General features: G+C 41.9%; 1 protein-coding gene across 6 annotated transcripts in view; it reads right to left on the bottom strand.

Annotated features, from left to right (window-relative positions):
- Nucleotides 1–24,471, bottom strand: part of TMEM164 (transmembrane protein 164) — a 158,495-nt gene that overhangs the window by 75,617 nt on the left and 58,407 nt on the right. For 5 of the 6 annotated variants that reach the window (XM_082717344.1, XM_082717343.1, XM_082717339.1 and 2 more), the window contains one exon: nt 16,315–16,364. The exons of the other annotated variant lie outside the window; for it this stretch is intronic. Coding sequence is in view for 4 of the 5 variants with exons in the window: in XM_082717343.1 (XP_082573469.1) it covers nt 16,315–16,364 (50 nt within the window). In the remaining variant the exon portion in view is untranslated. The remainder of the gene's footprint in view (nt 1–16,314; nt 16,365–24,471) is intronic. 6 annotated transcript variants of the gene reach the window in all.

A 24,471-nucleotide genomic window follows, 5' to 3' on the forward strand; every position in this document is an offset into this window, starting at 1 on the left:
GGAAAGAAAAAAAAAAAAAAAACAAGAAAAGAAATACAAACAAGTTTAACAAGAAGGTCTGACTGGCTTTGCCTGGAGCACAAAGATAGAAGACTTGAGAGACTATTAAAGATAGAATACAGGACTGATTGTAACCCGCGGATTCCCACCTGCTTGCTCTCCACCAAATGGGGCACCAACTGCCAACGTCACAGAACCTTCTTTTCCTGTGAAGTCCAGACGGCCAAAGCCCCAGTGTGCAAGGCACTGGACTAGTAATACAGGCTACTTATCTGAAAGCAGTCTGCATTCTGAAATTCGGCTTTTTTTGAATGAAAACAGCTTTCATTTCCTGGGACCCTAATTCTAACAGCAGGTAAGTACGCAAGACGGCGAAGCATCGAGACAAAACTCAGGCTATGTATTTTTTAACATTCACTGATTAGTCTGTTAGGATCCATGCTAAGAAATGAACATGGAGCAGCTCATTTAATTGTTACCACCACTCAAGGAAGCAGTTGCTATTCATAGCATTCTCTTACCAACGAGGAAATGGAGGCTGATGACTGTCAGCCTTGCTCAGAAGTCTTAAGTAAAGTAGCCAAACCACACTAGATAACCTAAGCCATCTACTTGCACAACACCATGTAAGGTTCCTTTAAAATAGTATCTGATCATTGAACCCCATGCCAAATAACAGGGCACTGTTTAAATAGATCATATTCTGTTGATCCGAATGATCAACTATCAAATATTATGCTGTCATCAGAAATCATGTGCCTTAAGAAGGGCACCTGGAATGAGCACTTGGGTGTGCTATACAACTGAAGAATCACTACACTTCAGCTCTGAAAATAATAATACATTCTATGTTAATTAACTGAGTTTAAATTAACAACAAAGAAATCATGTGCAGTAGAATACTTAATGACCTGGGAAACAAGTATATTAACTTTGGAGAGATTACAAATCGTATCTTTGCAGATGCCTAGAAAAATCCCATATTCTGTTTTTAAGAAATGGGTATGGGGGTGCCTGAGTGGCTCATTTGGTTAAGCATCAGCCTTCAGCTCAGGTCATGATCCCAGGGTCCTGGGATCAAGCCCTGTATCAGGCTCCTTGTTCAGTGGGGAGCCTGCTTCTCTCTCTTCCCTGCATGTTCTCTTTCTCTCTCTCTCTCTCTCCTGCTTTCTGTGTCTCAAATAAATAAGTAAAATCTTAAAATAAAATAAAATAAAATAAAAAATGGGTATGTACACACAGAAGCTTGGGAAGACATTATTCCCACATATTTATTACCAGACAAATTATTGGGTACTTTCATTTTCCACAAGACTGCTTTCTGTAACGTTTGATGTCTTTCTTCCAGTGATCATGGATGGCCTTTATAAAAACAAAATAGTTTTATCTCTTCATTACCCACCACATAGCACCTACAGATCTTGCCCAAACCTCATCTATTATGCTGCACTGCTTTTTTTTTTCTTTTCTGGAATTGCTTTCGCCTGAAACATAGCATCATAGATACGCCACTTAGCTTCTGTAAGGACTGGGCAGGCTGGCAAAGTAAGAAAGAGGGCCCAAATGATCAATCCACGTGCTTCCCACGCTTTGCTGGACGAGAAAAGTTACCTGCGTCCCCAGCACTCCTTTTACTGGGAGATGATCTACATCCAAGCACATGTTTAAAGCCAAGCAGCCCGAGAGGAAGGAAAAAGGGAAAAGGAAAGGAAATGAGAAAAGCAGTGCTGGCTCCAGAAACCTTCAGAGAGATTTCCTGGAGAGGATCTGGTTGGGGCTCTGAGAATACTCAGTCAGAAAATATGGGCCAGGACTGGAGCAGCCAAAGCTCCCAAGAGAGAACGAAACTGAATACGTACACGTGGGAAGGCAGGCAGCTTCTCGGGTGTACGGAAAGGAGAGGAGGCCCGCGGACAACCTGAAAGCATCTTCCCTGTTCTAAGCACTAAGAAAGAAGATGTATGGATGCAAGGCAGCAAGCTGATAGTTAATGGCTCCTAGGAAAGCAGGCGCCAGAGAAGCATTCTCGCAAGCACCCTGTGCAGTGAGGCCAAAGCTAAGCCCCAAAGCAGCTACCTCCCAGGTGAGGGTGCCAAAAGGCTGCTCTTTTGGGGGGTCCTAGGGCAGCTGATGATTGTCCTGTGTACTAGAAAAGGGGGTGCTGCGATGGTCAAGCCATTCCAAGACTTTAAGGCACAGGAGGTCCAACCTGAGCCGCCCCTCCCCTCCTGAACTCAGGACGGTCCCAGCAAGAGGAAGGCTCTCTGCCCCAAGTCCTGCTGTTTAAAAACTGGAAAGTACAATAAGCGGGATCTAGACAAAGAAAAGGTCGCAGGGCTACCGAACTCTCGTAGTATCACGTGGCCCAAAGGCCAACAGGGCATCGATCTTACAACGCCAGGATCGCATGGCAGGCTGCCCTCACCCCATGCTTCCCCCACCTACCTTGGCTCCACACCCGGCCTACGGTCCTCTCTCCAGCCAGCAACGCGCCCCCTGCTCTCTGCAGCACAGATGAAATTTCATCTCATCTCCTTCAAAACCCTTGCCAGACTGAGTCAGCAGACACTCATGACCACATAATCCCACTTGCATCACAGATCCACTCCTCTCCATGTGGACAAGAAAATGAGCCGAGTGAAGGGTTTCCGCTTGCTCCGGGGGGAAGGGCCACGGTACCCTTCCCGAGGCAGAAGATGTGCACTAGCTTCTCTGCTATGCACTTTTCTTATGGGGCAGGGCGGGGGAAGAGTGCCCTGCCATTCAGTGGGCCCGGCTCAGTGACTCACTCCCTGAGGGCCCCCTACCCTTGCGGCACACACTCCGACAATGAGGCTCGTTAAGTCGTGGGTGCTCACAAGGCAGCTGAACTGTCTGATCACAACCCAAAGCCAGGGAAATCTTAACAGCCACTCCCTCTCCCTTCATTTGGTCCTTCGAAATACCCCAGCTCAGACAGAAGAGAGTTCCAAAAGGCTGGCTTCCCTAAGAGGCCCCCAGTCCCTGGTGAAACCAAGAATTTCATCCTCTTCAAAAAAACAAAAACAAAAACAAAAAACACCAGCAGCCAGGATGCCAGCGAGTAAGCTGAAAACTAAGAAGCTGACTGCACTCAGAGCGCTCTGCGGTGCTGGGATCCATGGAGACTGGAAAGGGGACCACGTGGTGATAACACCCTTCTTCAGCCAGGATAACAGACCCAGCAGAGACCAGGAAAGTCCAAACCACCGCGTTCTGGGAGGGGGACCTCCATTTGCTAACTCTGTTCCAAGAACAGCATTAAACGCACCAGAGACCTGCTTGGGGCTCGTTCAAGGTCTTGGCCAAGCTAAGCTCATGAGGCTGAGGCTGGAGCCGGAAAGCAGGAGCCTCCTGTCCACACCACTCAGAGAAAAGCGGTGTGGGGTCCCCAGAATGGCATTGTTCCCGGTGCCCAGGGCCCAGGTCTCCAGTTGACAGGTGAATCCTGATGGCTCAGGAATCTTGGCAAGGAGGTGCAGAATCAGCTGACTGACCTATGGCTCCTCTTTTTTATCCAGTGAGTCTGCTATAGTTAATAACAAAAAAGCTAGAATTCTATAGCCCCAGGAAGAGACCCCATTAGCTACAGGAAGCATCACCAGTCACCTAGAAGGAAGGGCTGACTGGCTGTTCAGTTGCCTCGGGAAGAGAAAAATCCTTGATCTGATCCTTATGCCAAAGAGTGTGACTACAAACTCTGTGTCTCTCTATCTCTAAAGACCAAGGGCTGATGTCACCACAATGAACTGCAGTTTTCCGGAACCTGGCCCCACTCTCACTGAGGTATTCCTCAACAGTGTCACTCTGTCCTGCTGAATACATTTAATTTCTTCCTCCCTCCCTCCCTCTCTTTCCATGTACTAGATTTAATTGCTCCAAACTCAGGGTCAGCAAGATATAGTCGCCCTGTTATGTTCTGGGTTTTGGGGGGGGGGGTGGTAAAATAGACATATCACAAAATTTACCATCATAACTTTCTTTAAGTCGACAGTTCTGTGGCATTAACCATTCACACTGCTATACAACCATCACCATCATCCAGCTCCAGAACCTTTTCATCGGGTTGTCCTGTATTTATAAATTAAGTTTTATTGGAACATAGCCAAGCCCATTCACTTAGGTACTATCTATGGTGCTTTCAAGGTACAAAAAAACTTACATGGGTAAAACAGATCACATGGCCCACAACATTCGGAAAGTTTACTATCTGGCCCTTTACAGAAAAAGATTGCTGACCTCTGCTCTAAACCAAAATATACACTGAATTTCTACTTTAAAGTAGAACTTGGCTAACATCCAATAACAGAGCCCCTCCCAGCTTTCTACTAAAATTCCTATGAAAAGACAGAAAAAGTTAAAAAAAAAAACAATTAAAAGACCTTAAATCACTGCAAACTTAGACTGATGGTCATCCTATTACAAGACTCTGGAAGAAATCTCCACTATGAATAAGGCTAATGCTGAAATGAGAAAAAAAAAAAAATGTGGCCAACGTGCAGCGGAAACCTGAAAAAAGTCAGAAGACACTGAATCCTTCCTGCCATTGTCGGCCTCTTGGTGTAGAAATCCCGCAACGAGCACGCTGGGCAGTCATGTCTCCACTCATGTCTCCACTCCAGGACTACTGCTTGCAAAGGAAATCAGACTGCTCTACATGCATCTGGAGACTGACTCCTACTCCCTCAAATCCAAAACGCCAGAAGTGATGGCTTTGGGGCCGGCATACTGTGTCCTGGAAGTGGAAGTCTGCCCAAGTAGAACTCAGGTGGCAGTGCGTGTGGGAGGTTGTAGTTTCTCGTCTACCGTAACTGCTCAGAGTATCAGAGAACCTAGTGGTAGGGCAAGTGATTCTGCCCAGGTCTGGCAAGAACCCACTAGATGAAGCTGGCAAACAGGCTAAGAAGCCATGGATGTCTGTCTACCTTTCACCAAGATGAGGAGCTGCGAAGGGCTTCTGGCCAATACCAAAGAGAACATGAGAATACTCAAAGGCAATCCAGAGACCCTACCTTGAACAAATAATAAATAAATCCTCCTTTTATTATGTATAAACATACCCAAAAAACCAATATGGTTCCTAGGAGAGCCTCTAGCAGCAGAAGTACCCATTATTTTTATTTTGAGGAAGCACAAAAGTAAATTTAGTGTCTGAACCGGAAGAAGTATTTTACAAAACCGGAAGAAATATTTTACAAAATGGCATCCTCCGTAGAATCTGAGAAAACATGGACTTGCTGAAACGGGTCGATTATGCCATCAGAATAAAGCATATGGGGGAGGGGTGCCTGGCTGTCTCAGTCTGTGATGCACGCGACTCCTAATTCTTGGGGTTGTGAGCTTGAGCCCCACGTTGGGTACAGAGACGACTTTTAAAAAAGTACTGAGAAGGAAAGACACCAAACTGGGGAGAAAGAGGGTAGCAAAGCAAGAAAGAATTTGAAAGAAATTAATACTGTAGCAGCAGAAGTAAGTATCACATTCAAGATGGCAAAGAGCAAAATCAATCAAATTCGCAGTACAGGATCCAATCCTGAATCTCTCGCAGACATGCAGAGGGAAAGGAAAGCTGACCTTAGAAATCCAACAAAGGTTGTTATTAGGAAATCTATTTATTTAACATACCAAATGGGGAGGTCAAAGGAGAAAACTCAAATGAACCTCTCAACTTACTCTTAAAAACCATTAGCTAAATTAGTTAATTTGACAACCAATCCTGATTAAAAAAAAAACAAACTTGGTAATTTAAGAATAAGAAAATTCTTTAACATTATAAAGGACATCTAAACTAAACCAACAACCTTCATCAGAATCAACAGTGAAATACTAGAACCATTTTCATTAAAATCAGAAACAGGGCAGCAATTCCTGCCAGTATCACTATTATTTAATACTGTCCTAGAACTTCTAGCCAATACAATCAGGCTAGAAACAGGAGTGTGGGATGGGGAGGAGTTTCACTCTTTATAAGGAGCTAAGATTACCATATGGGTGTTGACACCATTAATTTCCAAAATAATCCAAGTGAAGCAACTGAAAAACTATTAAAATAGTTAAGCATGGTGGCCAAAGATAAAACGAACACGTAAAATCAAAATCTGTCCTGTGTACCAGTAATAACTACTTTGAAAATATAATAAATAATAAATATACCATAAACTACAAATTGTCCATGAATGACCCTGATGAGAAACACATGGGATACACACATACGCACTCACCCTTAACACAAAAGAGCTGGATACATTAAGAAATTTACCACATCTTTTCCTATACGTACAGACTCTGTATTATAGTGATGTTAATGGCATTTTAGGTAAAAGTCATTTCTGTCAAAATTAATAGAATTTGAAGGAGAATCTGACAAAAAAAAATTCTAAGTTCATTTGGAAGGAAAAAGTGGTTCAGACTAGCTAAGAAAAAAGTGTGGGTAAAGTAACAGGCTATGAACAATGGCAAAGAGAAATCAGGGCTGCTAGCTGTTGCAAAGATGAGAGTATGAAACTGGTGAGGACCCAAAAGAGAAATCAATGGAATAGTACAACAAGCCCCCAAAATAAATCCTAGCATACATAAGAATTTAAGTACACAACGGCAATAATCACAGGGAATGCTTATTCATTAAACAGTGCTCCAAAAAAATGACAATTTGAGGAAAAAAATACAAAGTATATCCCTACCTCATACTAGGCACAAAATAAATTTTAGATGAACTGACAGCTAAGTATTTTTTAAAAAACAATTTAAAAACCAAAACGTTGGGGCACCTGGGTGGCTCAGTCAGTTAAGTGTCCAACTCCTGATTTTGGCTCAGGTCATGAACTCAGGACTGTGAGATTGAACACCATGTCGGCTCCACACTCAGCATGGAGTTTACTAAAAATTCTCTCTCTCCCTCTCCCTCTGCCTCTCCCCCTGCTCTCTCTTGCTTTTTCTAAAAATAAATGAAAAACAAAACAAAACAAAAAAGCCCAAACAAAGAAAAAAGAAAACCAGATTGTCTACCTGATCTTTGAAGGGGAAAAGTTTCAGGCATAAAAGCACCAGAAGAAATTACCACAGTCTGAAGGCAGCTTGGAAACCAAGCAGTTTGTCCAATAAAAGCATCAAGGGTGTATCAAAAGCAACATCAACAAGTTAGAATACAATCTGGGGCAAACACTTCCTGCAAAGTTGATAAAGGATTAATGCTCTATAAACGGATGGTTTGTGCAGACGAACAAGAGGAGAAATAACCCTATGTAGTAACTGGGCAGAGAACACAAAGTGACAATAGAAAAGCTACAGTCTGGAAAGATGATGGAATATTACTCGGCCATCAAAAAGGATGATATTGTGCCACTTGCAACAACTCAGATGGACCTAGAGAGTATTATGCTAAGTGAAATAAGTCAGTCAGAAAAAGACAAATACCATATGCACTTACACGTAGAATCCAAAAAACAAACCAAAAAACAAAATCAGAAACAGACTCATAAATGCAGAGAATAAACTGGCGATTGCCAGACTGGAGGAGAGTAGGGGGATAGGCACTATGGGTGAAGGAGATCAAGAGGTACAGACTTGCAGTTATAAAATAATAAAGTCACAGGGACGAAAAGTACAGCACAGGGGCTATCATCAATAGTAGTGTAATAACTTTGTGTGGTGACAGATGGTAACTACACTTACCCCAGTGAACACTTTATAATATATATAATTGTTGCATCACTGTATTATATACCTAAATTAACACTATATGTCAATAATACCTTAATTAATTAATTAATTATGAACTGGTGACACAGCCTGGTTCATATTATGGGGCTGAGTATGTGTGATCAAGGTGATTGAGACAGGTAGCTTTTTTTTGAAGTTTGTAGCAAGACAGTACACCCAGAACAGTCTCTAAAAATATATGGGTTTTGCTCAAAGCTGAGTAAGAGAGGATGAATTCTGTGGCTTGGATATGGAAGGTACCAGGATATGCCTCTACAGGGAATAAACACACAACACAGCAGGCAGTTCGGGTGCTGTTCTATGAGCATCTGCCTGTTGTGTTGTGTGTGTACCTGGAGCACTGTTCTCTACCTCTATGAATCTGAGCCACTTTCTTTTCACTCATTTTGGCTGTTTTGAGTGGTTCTTCCCTGAAGAGCCATATCCTGGTACCTTCCATATCCAAGCCACAGAATCCATCCTCTCTTAAAAGAGCATCATGCCGGGGTGCCAGGGTGGCTCAGTGGGTTAAGCCACTGCCTTCGGCTCAGGTCATGATCCCGGGGTCCTGGGATCGAGTCCCGCATCGGGCTCTCTGCTCAGCAGGGAGCCTGCTTCCCTCTATCTCCCTCTCTGCCTGCCTCTCTGTCTGCTTGTGATCTCTCTCTGTCAAATAAATAAATACAATTAAAAAAAAAAAAAGAGCACCATGCCCAAGGTTGCTGTGATGGTGGGCCAGGAAGGAATCCCTGTTGACTTCAGCTCTGTCCTCCGCATACATGCTTTCTGCTGAGGAAGCCTTTCTTAGTTGCAGACTTAGCCGGTCACATATCAACGGAGGGGCACTTAAGTGAAGCACTCTGGGATCCAGCCAGAACACGGGGGAACCACCATTCCCTCTTGTCAAGTGCACCATGGGAACCCTGTGGAGAATCCCGCCCCCTGCCCACCCTAAAAAGAATTGCCAGCCCCTACCCAGCATGGGGCGGGCAGCCTCCTGGGCACACGATACCCCTTTCCTACAGCGTCTGGGCATGCCTCCAAGAAGAACATGCCAGCTCCTGCTTTGCTGGGAAGCAGACAAACTCATGCTTGGCTGGCACAGCAAAGGGCCAATAGAAAAAAACAAGAGATGGGGCTATAGTGCTAGTCAGTGCAACCTCCAAAACATACTGACATAAAGACCACAGTGGTGCCCATCAGTGTACACTGAGATTTGTGGAGTTTTCATTAGGATGCTTTCATGGTTCTAATGCCTTAAATAATAATAGAAGAGCAGGAGAGCAGAAAACACCAAGGTCACTTCAACTTCCTGAGCCTCCATTAACTTGATGTAACTAGGGATACAATTTCTACCACCCACGTAAGTTTGCTGGAAGAACTAAATGAGATAACCCATGTTAAGTGTTTCCCCCCCATCCCTAAGCACACAGTAAACCTGATTATGAGCATTAGCAGGAAAGGAAGAAGAGAATCCTGGTTCTGCCACTCTGTAATGTTAGGCAAGCTATCTAATACCTCTTGGCCCCAACTGTTTGATTTGTAGTATGAATAATATAGTCCCTATCTCATGACATTATTTGAAGGATTAGATGAGCTTGTTTAAGACAAAGTACTTTGGGGACTCCTGGGTGGCTCAGTTGGTTAAGCAGCTGCCTTCGGCTCAGGTCATGATCTCAGCATCCTGGGATCGAGTCCCACATCGGGCTCCTTGCTCAGCGGGGAGCCTGCTTCTCCCTCTGCCTCTGCCTGCCTCTCTGTCTGCCTGTGCTCGCTCTCTCCCACTCTCTCTCTGATAAATAAATAAAATCTTTAAAAAAAAAAAAAGACAAAGTACTTTGAAAACAGGAAGGATCTATACTGATGTAAAGTGCAGTTATTATTTTGAGAACTATTTTCTGAAATACTGATTTTTAACTTTGCACTGCATGTTGTATTTCCATACAGTGGACTAGTATGCACCCATGAAAAATCACGCTTATGATTAAAACCTTGGATGGATCTGCAAGGAATTATAAGTTTAAAAAAGGCCAGTCCTGGGGCACCTGGGTGGCTCGGTGGGTTAAGCCACTGCCTTCTACTCAGGTCATGATCTCAGGGTCCTGGGATTAAGCCCCACATCAGGCTCTTTGCTCAGTGGGGAGCCTGCTTCCCCCTCTCTCTGCCTGCTGCTCTGCCTACTTGTGATCTCTGTCAAATAAATAAATAAAATATATTTTTTAAAAGGCCAGTCCTGAAGGTAACACACTGTATGATTCCATTTATATAGCATTCTTGAAATAATAGTATTTCAGACATGGAGAACACATGAGTGGCCAGGGGTCAGGGACAGGACGCAGGTGGGAGAGTAGTGAGCGTGGCTGTCAAAGGGCAAGAGTAGGGGCGCCCGGGTGGCTCAGTCCCTTCAGCATCCAATTCTTGGTCTCAGCTCAGGTCATGATTTCAGGGTCATGAGATCCAGCTCCAAGTTGAGCTCTACACTCAGCACGGAGTCTGCAGGAGATTCTTCTTCTTCCCCTCTCACTCATGCTCCCTCTCTCGCTCTCTCTCAAATAAATAAATAAATTTTTAAGACTAAAATAAATAAATAAAAAGGCAACAGGGAAGACCTGCATGGTGATAGACCTCTGCTATACCTCGACAGTGCCAATGTCAATATCCTGGTTCTCACACTGTACTACAGTTTTGCAAGCAGTTACTACTGGAGTACCTAGCATCTCTCTGTAGTCTTCTTACAACTGCATCCGTCTTATGATATGATATTCATTATGTTATATAATTATCTCAAAATATAGCAAGTTTAATTTTAAAATGATGTGGATGATGAGTTTGTAATAAAATGGGGGTAATGATATTAAGTAAATAAAGCAGAATAGAAAATGATAATTAAAGAAGGCAAAGAGGAAAGGAATAAATACACACCTTTTGACCATGTACATATAAAACTATATCCAAAACCAGGTTCTATAAAGCAACCAAAAACAGATAAAGTACTGAAAGACCCCTTCCCCTAGTAGATAGATAGGATAACTAACCGCTTGTTTGCTTTTCTGTAAACCGCTGGCTTTTAGGTATAAAATTAGGTTATCAATTGTGTGATTAATTGCTCTTTTGCCTTCTCTAGCCGCGTGGCTTATAGAAATAATAGAGACGCCATGATGGCATTCCTACCTTCCCCCTTCTTGTTCCCCTTCCCCACCTCTCCTTTCGCGCGCGCGGGCCCTCATAACCAATCAGCTTGTGCCCCCCTCCCCCCTGCTCTCTTCGCGCGCGCGGGTCTCTGAAGCCAATCCGCAAACTCCAAGTATGCCTTTTTCAAAAGTTTAAACTGTCCACCAACCAGTTGCGCCCCACCCAAAACTTGTTTGTACCTTCCTATAAAGACCCGAGGTTCTTTCAGTACTTACTAACCTGACCGAATTATAAATAATGAAAACACAAAGACAGACAAGATTAAGCCCAAGAAAGAAGACATGACTATACATGAGGACAGAGTTTTTAAAATTACAAAATAAGAGGCTACTACATGCTCCACTCAACTCATGGCAACAAATCTGAAAACTCAGAAGAAATGGGTAACTTCCGATTAAAAGATAAATGACCACAACTGACTCAAAGATCTGAATAAATTACCATAGAAGACACTGGAAAGGTGATTATGGGTGTAAGAAATGAAAAAGGCACTAGGACCAGATGAGCTTTGCAGTTGAGTTTTACCTGGCCATTAAAAAAAACCCCATAATTTCTAAAATAACAACCACCACCCAAGAAAGGAAAGAAAAGTAATTTTTAAAAGTCGAAAAAAAAAAACAACAACCACATAACTTCCATTGGTAATTAAATTATTCTAGGCCAGAGAAGGAGAAGAAGTACTCTGCAATTCCATTTTAATCCTTACAACTCATGAAAAGAAACCCCAAAAAAATGACTCCCATCTCGCTTATGAATTCTGAGGCAAGGGTTCTAAAGAATGGATTGACAAATGGACTCCAGCAATGCATCATAATAATATACTATGACTAGCAGGACTTACGTCACTATGTAACAGTAATTTGAAATCAGGGTATTCTTCAACATAACTCACTGTATCAAATACTTAAACAGAAAAAAAAAACATACTCAAGAGACGTGAAAAAGCATTTGATAAAATGCAGGAACTGTTTTATTTGAAAATACCTCTAAGTAAATGTGGAAACTCTTTACATGTAATGGGCTAACAAACACCAACAGCAAATACGGAGACACACAGAGACATTCTCCATTTAAAATCACTTTAGAGGGGCACCTGGTGGCTCAGTGGGTTAAGCCTCTGCCTTCGGCTCAGGTCATGATCTCAGGGTCCTGGGATCGAGCCCCACGTCAGGCTCTCTGCTCAGCGGGGAGCCTGCTTCCCCCTCTCTCTCTGCCTGCCTCTCTGCCTACTTGTGACCTCTCTCTCTTTGTAAAATAAATAAATAAAATTTAAAAAAATCACTTTAGAGACAGTGGCCCACGAACACCATTTTTATTTCACTCTGAGTTTCAAGCAAAAGCAAAAACCGAAGAAAATAACCAGTGTAACCATTGGAAAGACAGGATAAAATGAAAATAAATTTTACCAAAACTAATAAGAGAGTCTGGTAAGATGGGGAGATATGAAGACTACTGTTAAAATCAATAAGCTTTTTCTATTCTAGTATGAAGCACTTCAGAATGGAAAGGTGAGCAATATTCAACTCATAATGGACAGAAAAGCTATTATTCTTTAGGAATAAATGTATCAAGAAAGGCATAAAACAAGATCTGAACAGATGGGAAAAAACACAATTTCTTAGATTACATTATATTACATTATATCACAGCTACATAATTTTAAAACATTAGCTCTCACAAAACCAAAATATGCATTTAATGCAATTCTAATTAGAATCCAAACAGGGCTGGTGGGGAGGGTTGAATAAAAGTGATCTTCAAATTTACATGTAAGAAAAAAATGCTGATAAATAGATAAGAAAAATATTTAAGCTAAAATAATCAAATCAATATGATCTAAGTACACAAATAGACTAACAGATGGAACCGAATACAGAAACTATGAGTGGAGCCTCGTATGTAAAAAGTTTAATAGGTGAAAAAAATGGTAGTTCAGTTCACGGGGGAAAGTAGGGATTATGTAATATATCACACTAGCACAACCAGGTAGCCATCTTTAAGAAAATCATCTTAACTAAAACTGGGAACCCAGAAGCTATAAGAAAGTAATCATACTTGAATATAAAAAATATATAAAAAAAACAAATAGAAAATATACTATCAGCCAAATCAGCACATACTGATTTGGGAACTATATCTATCATAATGCCGATAGACAAAGGGCCAATATCCAAAACATACAAAGAAGTCTTACAAATTAAGAAAACCTAAGCAACCCATAAGAAAGGGGCAGATGGTATGACAGACAATTCAAAGAATAAATTTAATTGGATAAAAATTATGAGATGATACTGAAATTCATTAGTAGCCAAGGAAATGCACCCATTAAGTTGTCAAAATTATGAGATAATACTGAAATTCATTAGTAGCCAAGGAAATGCACCCATTAAGTTGTCAAAATTATAAAAGAATAATAACACCTTATGCTGGTATGGATGTGAAGAAAATAATAATCTCATGTTTTACATACAAAAGGGAAAGCGAATTATTACAGCCTGTTTTTATATATCAGAATGGAAATATCTATTAACATAAATATGTATTGATGAAGTCCCAGAACCTAAGTCAGGTTCGGTGGGGTGAGGTTCGGAGCTGACGACTAAACAAAGAATTCTTAAGACATCGTTGGTGCAAAATGGTGGTTTATTAAAGCATGGGGACAGGACCCGTGGGCAGGAAGAGCTGCTGCCCCGGGTTGTGAGGAGTGGTTGGTTATATATACAGGAGTTGGGTAGGTGAGGACCAAGGGGTGTTCAGAAGGGCTCTTGGTGCAAAGAATACTATCAGGATATTGAAGGCTTAGTTGCTATCAAGTAAAGACAATTGGAAGTCTGGTGGAATGTTACATTCCTGCTATCAAGCATCCTTGTTAATGAGATTTAGGTTTAGAAGAAATTTAACTTTACTTACTTTTCCTTCTACTTCCATCTCCTTCGGTTTTTTTTATGGAGGGGAGGGTGACATTAGGCTTGAGGAACTGAGTTCTGTGTCTTTGGAAATTGGGCTATTGATAAGGTAACTTCTTTGTTGTAATCTCAAGGACATTTGCAAACCAAGGGAGACTCCTGTCTTGCAGGATTGTGATCTCAGCAAGTTAACTATTTATCATTTTATGGCAGTCAGGGGTGCCTGAGGAATGCTACACATATGGAGGGGAGCAGATGAAGGGGGGGGTGCAAGGCGCCAGCTCTTGCTTTGTCCTCAGCCAGCCTCCTGCTCCCTCATCATGTATATTTACATGTAAACATTTGTGTGTGTATGTATATATATTTACAAATTGAAAGCTCCAGTATTTAAGGGCATATGCACAAAGATGTTGATTTCAGCATTGGTTATAGTAGCAGCAATACAGAATAAATACAAACATTCAAGAATAGAAGAATAACTAGGAAACCCTGGCTGGCTCAGTCGGTGGAACACATGACTCTTGATCTCAGGGTCATAGGTTTGAGCCTCACATTGGATGGAGAGATTACTTAAAAGTAAAATCTTAAAAAGGAATGAGAAGAATGGCTAAATAAGTTGTGCATCCATGAAATATTTCGCAGCTTTGTAAAGGAATAAGATATACCAATAAACTTTAATAGATTCCTATGAGATATTGTTGAGTGAAAAAGCAAGATGTATTACAGTTAATATAAGATTCTATTTTTGTAAAACCATCAATGAACAACAACAGTAAAACATTCCAAAATCCCTCTGTGTGTGTGTGTGTGTGTGTGTGTGTTTACCAAATGAGTACAGAGTAAAATCTGGAAGGATACATACTGGTTTGGTAATCTGCAGGTCTGGAAAGGCAGAAGTAGGAGTCAAACAAAACAAGGACAAGAGGGGGAAAAAAAAAGAGCCACTCTAAATAAAAAATCTAGCAGTCATGTTTATGTACTTTCATATGCATACACATATACAAATCGAATTAAATTTAGAAGATACAGTAAGAATCCTAAATATGATCTCTGCTTCTTAAAAAAAAGCAGTAACCAAAATTATGTCTTAGTGGTAGATTAAGAGTGATGCTTATTTTCTTTTTTATGTGTCTCTGTATTTCCTATAATGAGAATTGTTACTTTAATAATAATGAAATAAAACCAATAAATGTTACTTTAAAACATTACACTGAAAAATAGAGCTCATTTTGGGAAATGAAGGGAGGGAAACAGGGTTAAATAGCCTTCCACTTAGGAGCTTTTCAAGTACAAGATATGTGAGATCAGGATCCATTTGCCCTCATCCAATAGAAAGTTACTCACCTAAGGCAAGAGACTAAGTGGCTATTCCAAGGAGCTGTTTGAAGCAGCAAATGGGGTATATTTCCCCCTACCTAACACTTTAATGACTTAAGTAAATCAGAAAGCCATTTACACCACTCTTCCATTACCCAAGGATCTGCTGGGCCCCTTACTTCCTGTCTCCTCCTTCTGGCCTGCAGCCATTTCACCGCTCAGGAACAGCTCCAAAATGGGGGCCAGGGAAGGGGGAAAGAGATGAAATTAATTTGGTCAATTTAGCTTCTCATTAGCAACTCCAATAAAAGGCTTGATAAATGAGGTGGTCACAACTCATGGTTAAAAGGAGGGTTCTGGGTCTCTTGAGAATTTCCTTGAAGCAAATTTGCCCTCAGATAACATGATTTGTCTGCAGTACACTTTAATGGATTTGATGCTTGATATTTTTAAGAAAATCAGGACTGGTAAAGGTGATATTTTCTTCCCCTTACTTTAATTTGCACTTTAAGGAAAAAAAAACCCACAGAAACAGAAGAACAAAGGTCTTCAAAGTATAGAAGTACAGAAACAGAAACAAAGTACAGAAACAGAAGAACAAAGGTCTTCAGGGGAGCAGCTGGACCATAAAACAATGATTCTTTTTTTTTTTTAAAGATTTTATTTATTTATTTGACAGACAGAGATCACAAGTAGGTAGAGAGGCAGGCAGAGAGAGAGGAGGAAGCAGGCTCCCTGCAGAGCAGAGAACCCCATGCGGGGCTCGATCCCAGGACCCTGGGATCATGACCTGAGCTGAAGGCAGAGGCTTTAACCCACTGAGCCACCCAGGCGCCCCCAAAACAAGGATTCTTAAGAGGAGGGAAGGTGTGTGGCCTTCAGCATGCTCTCAAGAGAAACTGCAGGAAGTCAGCAACCTTCCAAGGGAGCAGGACTTAGCCAGAAACCACCAGCACAAACACTAGCTAAAGAGGACTTGTCAGGGCTTGACCAAAGCCCAGTCTCCGCATGTCATAGCCCAGTGTTTCACTGGGCCGCATAGACTTTTGTTCCTTGAGAAGCCCAGAGGCAAGCGGGGCAGGCCCAAGATGTTCACATCAACATGCTCATCACTCTTTGTTATCAAAAAGACTGAACATTTGGAATAGCAATGACAACAGAGCAAAAACCGATTTTCCCTTACTTGAAGACGACGATAGCTCCAGGACACGGAGGGCAGGCCAGGAGAAAGATCTGCAATTGAAAAAGAGTTAAGTATGGTCATCAAGAGCAGTACTGGACACAGACAATGTGACTTCAATAACAATAGCAAAATGATCATAGTAACAATAAATAACCAGACTCTAACACAAAGAACGCAATATAAAATAAAAACTTGAAAAGGCAAGCACGTGGTCTTCCAAACGTGTTTCTGTTTGCACAGGCATCTAGGTGCGTGGACGTGTGCGTGTGTGCATGTGCAAATGCGTGCGTGTGTGTGTGAGACAGAGCTACAGTGGGGGAGAGGGAGAGACGCAGAGAGTGAGGGAGTGTTTGGGGGCAAGATGGGCAAGATGGGAAAGATGGAAAAAGCCTTTCTTAGGCTTTTTTTTGTGGGGGGGGGTCTCTAGAACACTTCCTTTCAATCTCTAGAACAAGACTCAATTTTTCAACTCCTCAATGTCAATATGATATAGTAGCCAGTCTGACAAGCTTTTAACCCAAGACAAACAAAAATATATTCCATGAATGGGACAAAGCATATAAATGCCAGCTGCTTTGCCTCCCACAGGGGAAGGTGGGTTAATCAATATCCAGCACTGCCAGATTTAGCAAATAAAAACACAGGAGGCCCTGTTAAATTTGAATTTCAGATAAACAATGAATAATGTTTTTGTGTAAGTATGTTCCATGCAATATTTAGGATATACTTATATAAAAACATTATTCATTGTTTATCTGAAATTCAAATTTAACAGGGCCTACAGTGTTCTATCTGGCAACCCTACCAATATTGCCACCTCCAGGCTCCAAACCTCCCTTTGATTTTGAAGGGGAGCAGAATTTGCCACCCTGAAATATGTCTCTTTGGCATAAGGATTATTTTAGACTGGTTATTTTTTAAAAACAGCAGACATAGGAAAAACACTGAAAAGTAATTAGAAGTTACCCTTTTGTAGGAAATATTTACATTTATAAGGAAAATCTCCATTTGTAAGAATTGTTCCCCCTCTATACCAGGAAAAGAAGGATGCCTTAAAATCTAGACACTCTTATCAATGGAGAAGACACTGACCTCAGTCTGCATAATGACCTTACCCTTGATTACCATGCTCTTCCTGGTCCCCTCCCATAACTGGCCTTCTGCCCTACACAACCTCCACCACCCAATGTCTTCCCTTTGTCTCTAAGCTAGAGATGGTATTTAAGATGGCGGCTTGGGCCATTTCGGGGAGTTACTCAATTTTCCTGGGTCTCTCCCATGTCTGCAGGAGGCATACACGGTATTAAACCTCCATTTGCCTTTCTCCTGTCAACTGGTCTTTTATTACATTGGCCCAGTGGGTAGGAGGGCTAGGGGGACGAGGTCTCAGTAAAGAATCTAGAAGTGTAGAGGGAAAATTATTTTTCCTCCCCCACATCTGATTGGCTTATTTCTTACCATGACCAGGTAGTTCTACTCTTCTATTCTCCCCGGGGGGGCAAACCAAACAAGAACCTCGTCCTTCTAAGAGACAAATCGGTTCCATGCTGGGTTATAGAACAACTGCATCTGTATGACCTTCATCAGAGCACTGGTTCTCAAGTGAGACAATGAAGCCTCTGCAGAGCAACTGGTTGAACATGCAGATTCCTAGGCTCCCCCATTAGGAATGCTGACTCCAAAAGTCTGGGACTCCAGGAATCTGCATGTTTAACAAATGCCCCAGGAGACTCGGCCACTCCTGGCAGCCAAATATGATGACTGTTTGATCTTGGCCTGGACTACTACAGGAGTCAAAGACATTCAACAGGACTAAGGATTAATGAAAGAATGAAGCTCATGTTTGTGGAGCTCCTTCCTATACAGTGATTTAATGGTGTGGTTTACAAAGTCACGGATACATGTCCCTCTCTAGTGAGCATTTATTACAATAGATTATCTGTGGGGCACCTGGATGTCTGTTGTTGGGCATCTGTCTTCAGCTCAGGTCATGGTCCCAGGGTCCTGGGATCAAACCCTGCATCAAGCTCCCTGCTCAGCAGGAAGCCTGCTTCTCCCTTTCCCACTCCCCCGATTGTATTCCCTCTCTTGCTGTCTCCCTGTCAAATAAATATTTTTAAAAATTTTAAAAATAAGCTATCTGCATTATAAACTAGTTTGGCTCTGTCATGTGTATATTCTTTAGCATTTGTCTCTTTGGCTTCCTCAAAATCTACATTTAGAAATAAAGGGCACTATAAGGAAAATCACTACAAAGAAAGACACCTCCTTGAATCCCTACCAAGAGGAAGAGAAACAAGAATGGAAAAGAGAACGGGTCTTGAAAGACACGTGGCCAGGAGTCCATCACCTGAGAAATACCTGATCAGAGAACCCAGAAAAGGAAATATCCACTGCGAACGAGCCTTTCCCCCTGTGGATCAATTTGATTAATAATGCAAAACCAATGACACTTACAGGCCCATAATCCTTCACTGGTAACACCAAATCCAAAAAGCTCTAAAAACCAAAAGATGGGTTTTTTCAAAGCTAATTTGATAGCAAGTATGACTTGAACTGAGCTGAAACTATTCATGGACTCCTTTATTCCACTTATGCTGAGCATTCATATAGCTTCCATAAAAATAGTGTCTTTGGGGGGCACCTGGGTGGTCAGTCTGTTGATCATCCAACTCTTGATTTTGGCTCAGGTCATGATATCAGGGGTCCTGAGATCAAGCCCTGCATTAGGCTCCTTGCTCAGCAGGGAGTCTGCTGGAGATTCTCTCTTTCCCTCTCCCCTGTTCCCCTGCTCATGCTCTCTTTCTCAATCTCTCTCTCTCTCTAAAATAAATAAATAAATCTTTAAAATAACAATAATAGTAATAATAATAATAATAAGCTTTTGATTATGGGGTATTACCCCAGATCCTACTGGGAGGATATATAAAATACTCCATATTCACTGTATTGACTTTCTGATTTATTTTAAGTAACTCTACACCCAACATGGGGCTTGAATTTATAACCACGAGATCAAGAGTCAAGTGCTCAACCAAATAAGCCACCCACGTTCCTCTGTATTACCTTGAAATCCAAAAATTTCTGCCTTCTGAAATATATCTGACCTGAATGGTTTGGGATAAGGACTCTCAATCATCTCAACATTAATTTATCCCCACTCCCCACCCTACTCTTCAGGAGCAATCCAAGAAAGAAAGAAACAAAGCTGGTATTCTCTACCCCTGACACAGCAGTAAAGTTACTCACCTGAAGCAAGGGACCAAGTTGGAGGTTGCACTCAGTTACCCAGCATCAGGCCATCAAAGTCTACACTCACAAGGTACAGAATACAGAGAATAGACAGGGGCCCCCAAACACCCTGGAAAGGTCCTCAATACTTTTGGTTGGAGTCACCTAAGAGCCATGACAGCAGCCTTCCTGAGATTCTGGAATAGCCAAGATACTTCATGCTAACATGCTAAACAGAGAAGCAAAAATACAACACTGGGCCCCACTTTACTCTAACTTTTCCCACAGCCAAGAAGAGATGACCAGATTCCTGGGACAGATTCCCCTACACCTGCTCCATTTGGCTGCCTCTGACTCATGATAGCCCTATGGAAAAAGCCCGGAAACCTACTAAAGGGAGCAAAGCCTCCAGCCCCAACCCAACGATGGGTCTAATCTCTTTTGAGGCAGCGAATCAATCTTGTTTTGACCCTAAATGAGCTCTCCAACAGTTTCACATGTCCAAGCCACTTCCATCAACACTTTGGCCTTTCTCATCTGGTGTGTCTATTCCCATCACCAAGATAGAGAGTATCTTCTTTGAGCAACCTTTAAATCAGGTACATGTAGACATGCCGCATCAGCAGATCTGAAAAAGGACCCCGAATCTATCCTATTCCATTTCCAGTAAACTCAAGGCCTCCATCAGCAACTTCAAAGATTTATGACATTGAACTTCTTTGCCCTAGCATTCTGGAGCCACATCCATAATCACCATTAACCAAAGGAGCCATGTGGAAATAACATTTTAATTCAGAGGCCCAGTGGGCCCCCAGCCTTGGACTGAACATCCCTGCTTTCTTCCTTGCTGGGCTGCCATTTGCCTCCAAATTTTCGTAGCATGTTTTAGACCAAATTTTTGTAGCATGTTTTAGCAGATGGAAAGCTAATGTATCCCTTCAGTTGCAAACAGGGTAGGAAGAAAGGAGACTCAGAAGTACAAACAAGGACAGTAGGAAGATGGGAATGTGTCTGAGCGTATCCCATCACCAAGCTGGTGCTTCTGTACTCATGGTGAAATCTACCCAGTTCAGCACCTGAAGTTAAGGACAAGGACATGTGGTAACAGACAGAAGGATGTGCTACAGAACACTTCTACTCTCCCATTGTTTGGGAGATGAGCAGGGCCTTGTTATTAAATTCCACTTTGTAGATGAATGAAACTAAGGGAAAACGTTCCAACCAAGTACCAAGATCCCCTAAACCCCCAATTCAACACATCTTCCACCTCACACCTGACATGGTCCACACCTTATGGTATTCTCTTCTTCAGACTCTGGCCCTTCCCCTTGACCCAATGGCACGTGGAGAGTCACCCCAATGCCCCACACCTGTACCACCACACAGTTCACAATATGTAGTCGCTATAAGGTGAGCCCTCTCCAAACACAATCAAACGGGGCAGCAAATTAAGTTTATATAGATGGGCTGCAGAGTCCAACATTCCCTAAAGACCTGCTCATCTTAGCCCCAAGCCACCTCATTTAGAACCAAGTCTGCTGGGCTCTGATACTCTTTAGATCCTTACAAAATGGAGGTCTTTTTCTGGAAAAAAAGGTACAGGTTCCATTCAAAGCCATACCCTCTCAGATTCCCCAGGAAAGGTCCCTGTACTACTTCAAGGTTCTCCTTCCCACGGCTAAAAGAAAGCCACAGGCCCAAGGTGGAGTCACTCACCTCCAAGATAACAAACCAAGACTTAACTGCAGTTTCATCTCCCCCCAGTAGAATTTTAAGCCAATCAATCGGGAATTTTCTGGCCAGCACCAGAGAAATACTCCATTCTCCAAAGATGATGTAATCCAGCTAATAAAACCCTCTGCCTCTCCCCCTAAGGGAAGGGGACCTTGCCTGAAACAATCCTTTCTTTCCTTTTTTTCTCCTTTGCTAATAACTCCCTTGCCCCACCCTACTTCCTATAGAAACCAACTGTTTTGTACAACTCCCCTCCCCTGGCTGGATGTGATGCTGCCTGACTCATGAATCTCTTAGTAAAGCCAATTAGATCTTCAAATTTACCCTGTTGAATTTTGTTCTTTAACATTGGCAATTTGTAAATTCAGCTCTTTTCAAAGCACCTAATCTAGGCAGCTGTCCCAGTTCCTCCTCTACCTCTGAACTGCTCTGGTTCCCCACCCAACCTACCCCTCTGGTATCACTTGTTTTCCTTCCTGTTCCTGTCCTCGCAAGTTCAAAGTTCATTAGCATCATTGTCCAGTCTCCCATCAACTGCTTCACTCCAACATTAAACCTGATAAATCCCCATCTTCATGATGCCTAAGGAAGATTAAATTTTGTTCCCCAGAGGAAGTGTCGGTACTATGGCAATGTAATAGGGAAAAAAGGCCACTTGCCAAGACTATTCTAAATGAGGGACTAGCCAGGTAAATCAGTGAAGAGGGTAGAAAAACTTAATGAAACAGAAACCATGGAAGAGGACCAGGTGAGTGGTGTTTGGTCTGGTGCACAATCTTCTCAGGCCCTGTCCTATGGCTCTAGTTCCCCTGGTCCTATCTCCTATGATGGTACACAGCGATTTAGGGATTCCTGAGTGCTTATAACTGTTACCAACCATAGAGAAAATTCATTCCTTGAACTGCCCAAAGTCTGTCCTAGGCTCTAGTCACTAATGATCATACCCCTGGACCCATACCCTCTCTCCCTGGACCACTGAGATAATCTCTTCACTGGTCTCCCACCACCAGATACACTGCTGAAAGAAAGATCTACCTAAAACACTGTTCTCATCTGCCACTTAAAATCCTACAAAATGACTTGCCAGTTTCTATGGAAAAATCCCAAGCTTCTTAGCATTGCAGACAACACTTTCTCTGCTCCAGACCCTGTCTGCCCCTTCAACCTGGAAGCTTCATGCTTTGTGCCAAATTGTACCCTGAATATACTCCATGTCAATAAACACACTTCTACAACCTCATTTTGTAATTGCTCCATTTCGTTCAACTATAGATATGCAACAATTTACTCAACCAATCTCCTCCTACTGCACATGTTGTTATGTCTACGTTTTCAGATCCTTTACTATTTCCTTAGTCTACATTTGTGCAAGGAGGATTTCTAGGTCTTCAAAGGGAATATACATTTTAAGGCTTTTAACCTATAATTCTAAACTGCCTTCGAGAAAATTTCTTTGAATTTATACTCCCACCAGCAACATATGAGAAAGTGTTTCTGCTACAACCTGTTTAAAAGGCAAAACACGGAATGGGAGCAGAATTTGCCACCCTGAAATAAGTCTCTTTGGCATAAGGATTATTTTAGGCTGGTTATTTAAACACACACACACACACACACACACACACACACAACAGCAGACATGGGACAAGCTCTGAAAAGTAAGTAGAAGTTACCCTTTTGTAGGAGATATTTACATTTATAAGGAAAATCTCCATTTGTAAGAACTTCCCCCCTCTGTACCAGGAAAAGAAGGATGACTTGAACTCTAGACACTCTTATCAATGGAGAAGACACTGACCTCAGTCTGCATAATGACCTTACCCTTGATTACCATGCTCTTCCTGGTCCCCTCCCATAACTGGCCTTCTGCCCTACACAACCCCCACCACCCAATGTCTTCCCTTTGTCTCTAAGCTAGAGATGGTATTTAAGGTGGTAGCTTGGGCCATTTCGAGGAGTTGTTCAATTTTCCTGGGTCTCTCCCATGTCTGCAGGACGCATACATGCTATTAAACTTCCATTTGTTTTTCTCTCCTGTTAATTGGTCTTTAATTATGGGGTCAGGGGAGAGGATCTCTGCCAAGAACCTAGAAGGGTAGAGAGAAAATTATTTTCCTCCCCAATAACACACACACTCAACTTATTCCTTTAATTGGCATGTTTCAAATGAACAAATATGTTTGACTCTTTTCTAACATGTTTTTTGGACAGCTATATTTCTTCTTTGGGTATGTGACCACCTGTGGCCTTTGCCTATTTTATAACTGGTATGTTTTTTTCCTTACTGGATTGTAAGAGCCATTTATGTTTTAATGATATTTTATACAGATTATTTGATATTTATTGTAAATATTTTCCCCAGGACGTCAGTGTTGTCGCTTTGCTTATGTTAGTTTTTTGATATACAGAAGTTTTTTATCTTTATGTAATCAGATATATTTGTCACTTCCTTTATGGCTTCTTTTTTCAGATATATTTGTCACTTCCTTTATGGCTGTCTTTGCTATCATGTTTAAAAGTCTTACAACCCTGGGATTATAGAAGAGTCACCTACTATTTTCATAATTTTATTTTTAAAATTTCAATCTTTACTGCTAATATGATTCACTCTTCCAGAATGGCCTTCTCATCTTAAATTTTCTGGCCAATCCCTATTTATCCTTTAAATACAAAATTAAGCACCCTTTTCTCCAGGAAGCCTTTCGTTAAATGCCCACCCTCTATCCTTCCATTAACTCCTTCTGCTTACCTCTTTCTGAGAAATTACCAATTTTGTCAGTTTAAAGAACTGATGAAAAGAGAGCTTTCTCTTAAGAATTTAGGAAAAAAAGGAAATAAGCATACTTATAAAGAGTTGGGTTTTAGAATCAATCTAAAATGAATTTAGAAGGTTATAAGGTCATCTTAAAACCAGGATGGTTCCTAGACTTCAAAGAACAGATTGTAACCTGCTTGAATTATACCTTAAAAAAGAATGGGGTGGGGCACCTGGGTGGCCCAGTGGGTTAAAGCCTCTGCCTTAGGCTCAGGTCATGATCCCAGGGTCCTGGGATTGAGTCCCATATCGAGTCCCATATCGGGCTCTCTGCTCAGCAGGGAGCCTGCTTCCTCCTCTCTCTGACTGCCTCTCTGCCTACTTGTAATCTCTGTCTGTCAAATAAATAAATAAAATCTAAAAAAAAATGGGTTTGC

This window comes from Mustela nivalis (assembly GCF_964662115.1).
Source record: "Mustela nivalis genome assembly, chromosome: X".
NCBI lineage: Eukaryota > Metazoa > Chordata > Mammalia > Carnivora > Mustelidae > Mustela > Mustela nivalis.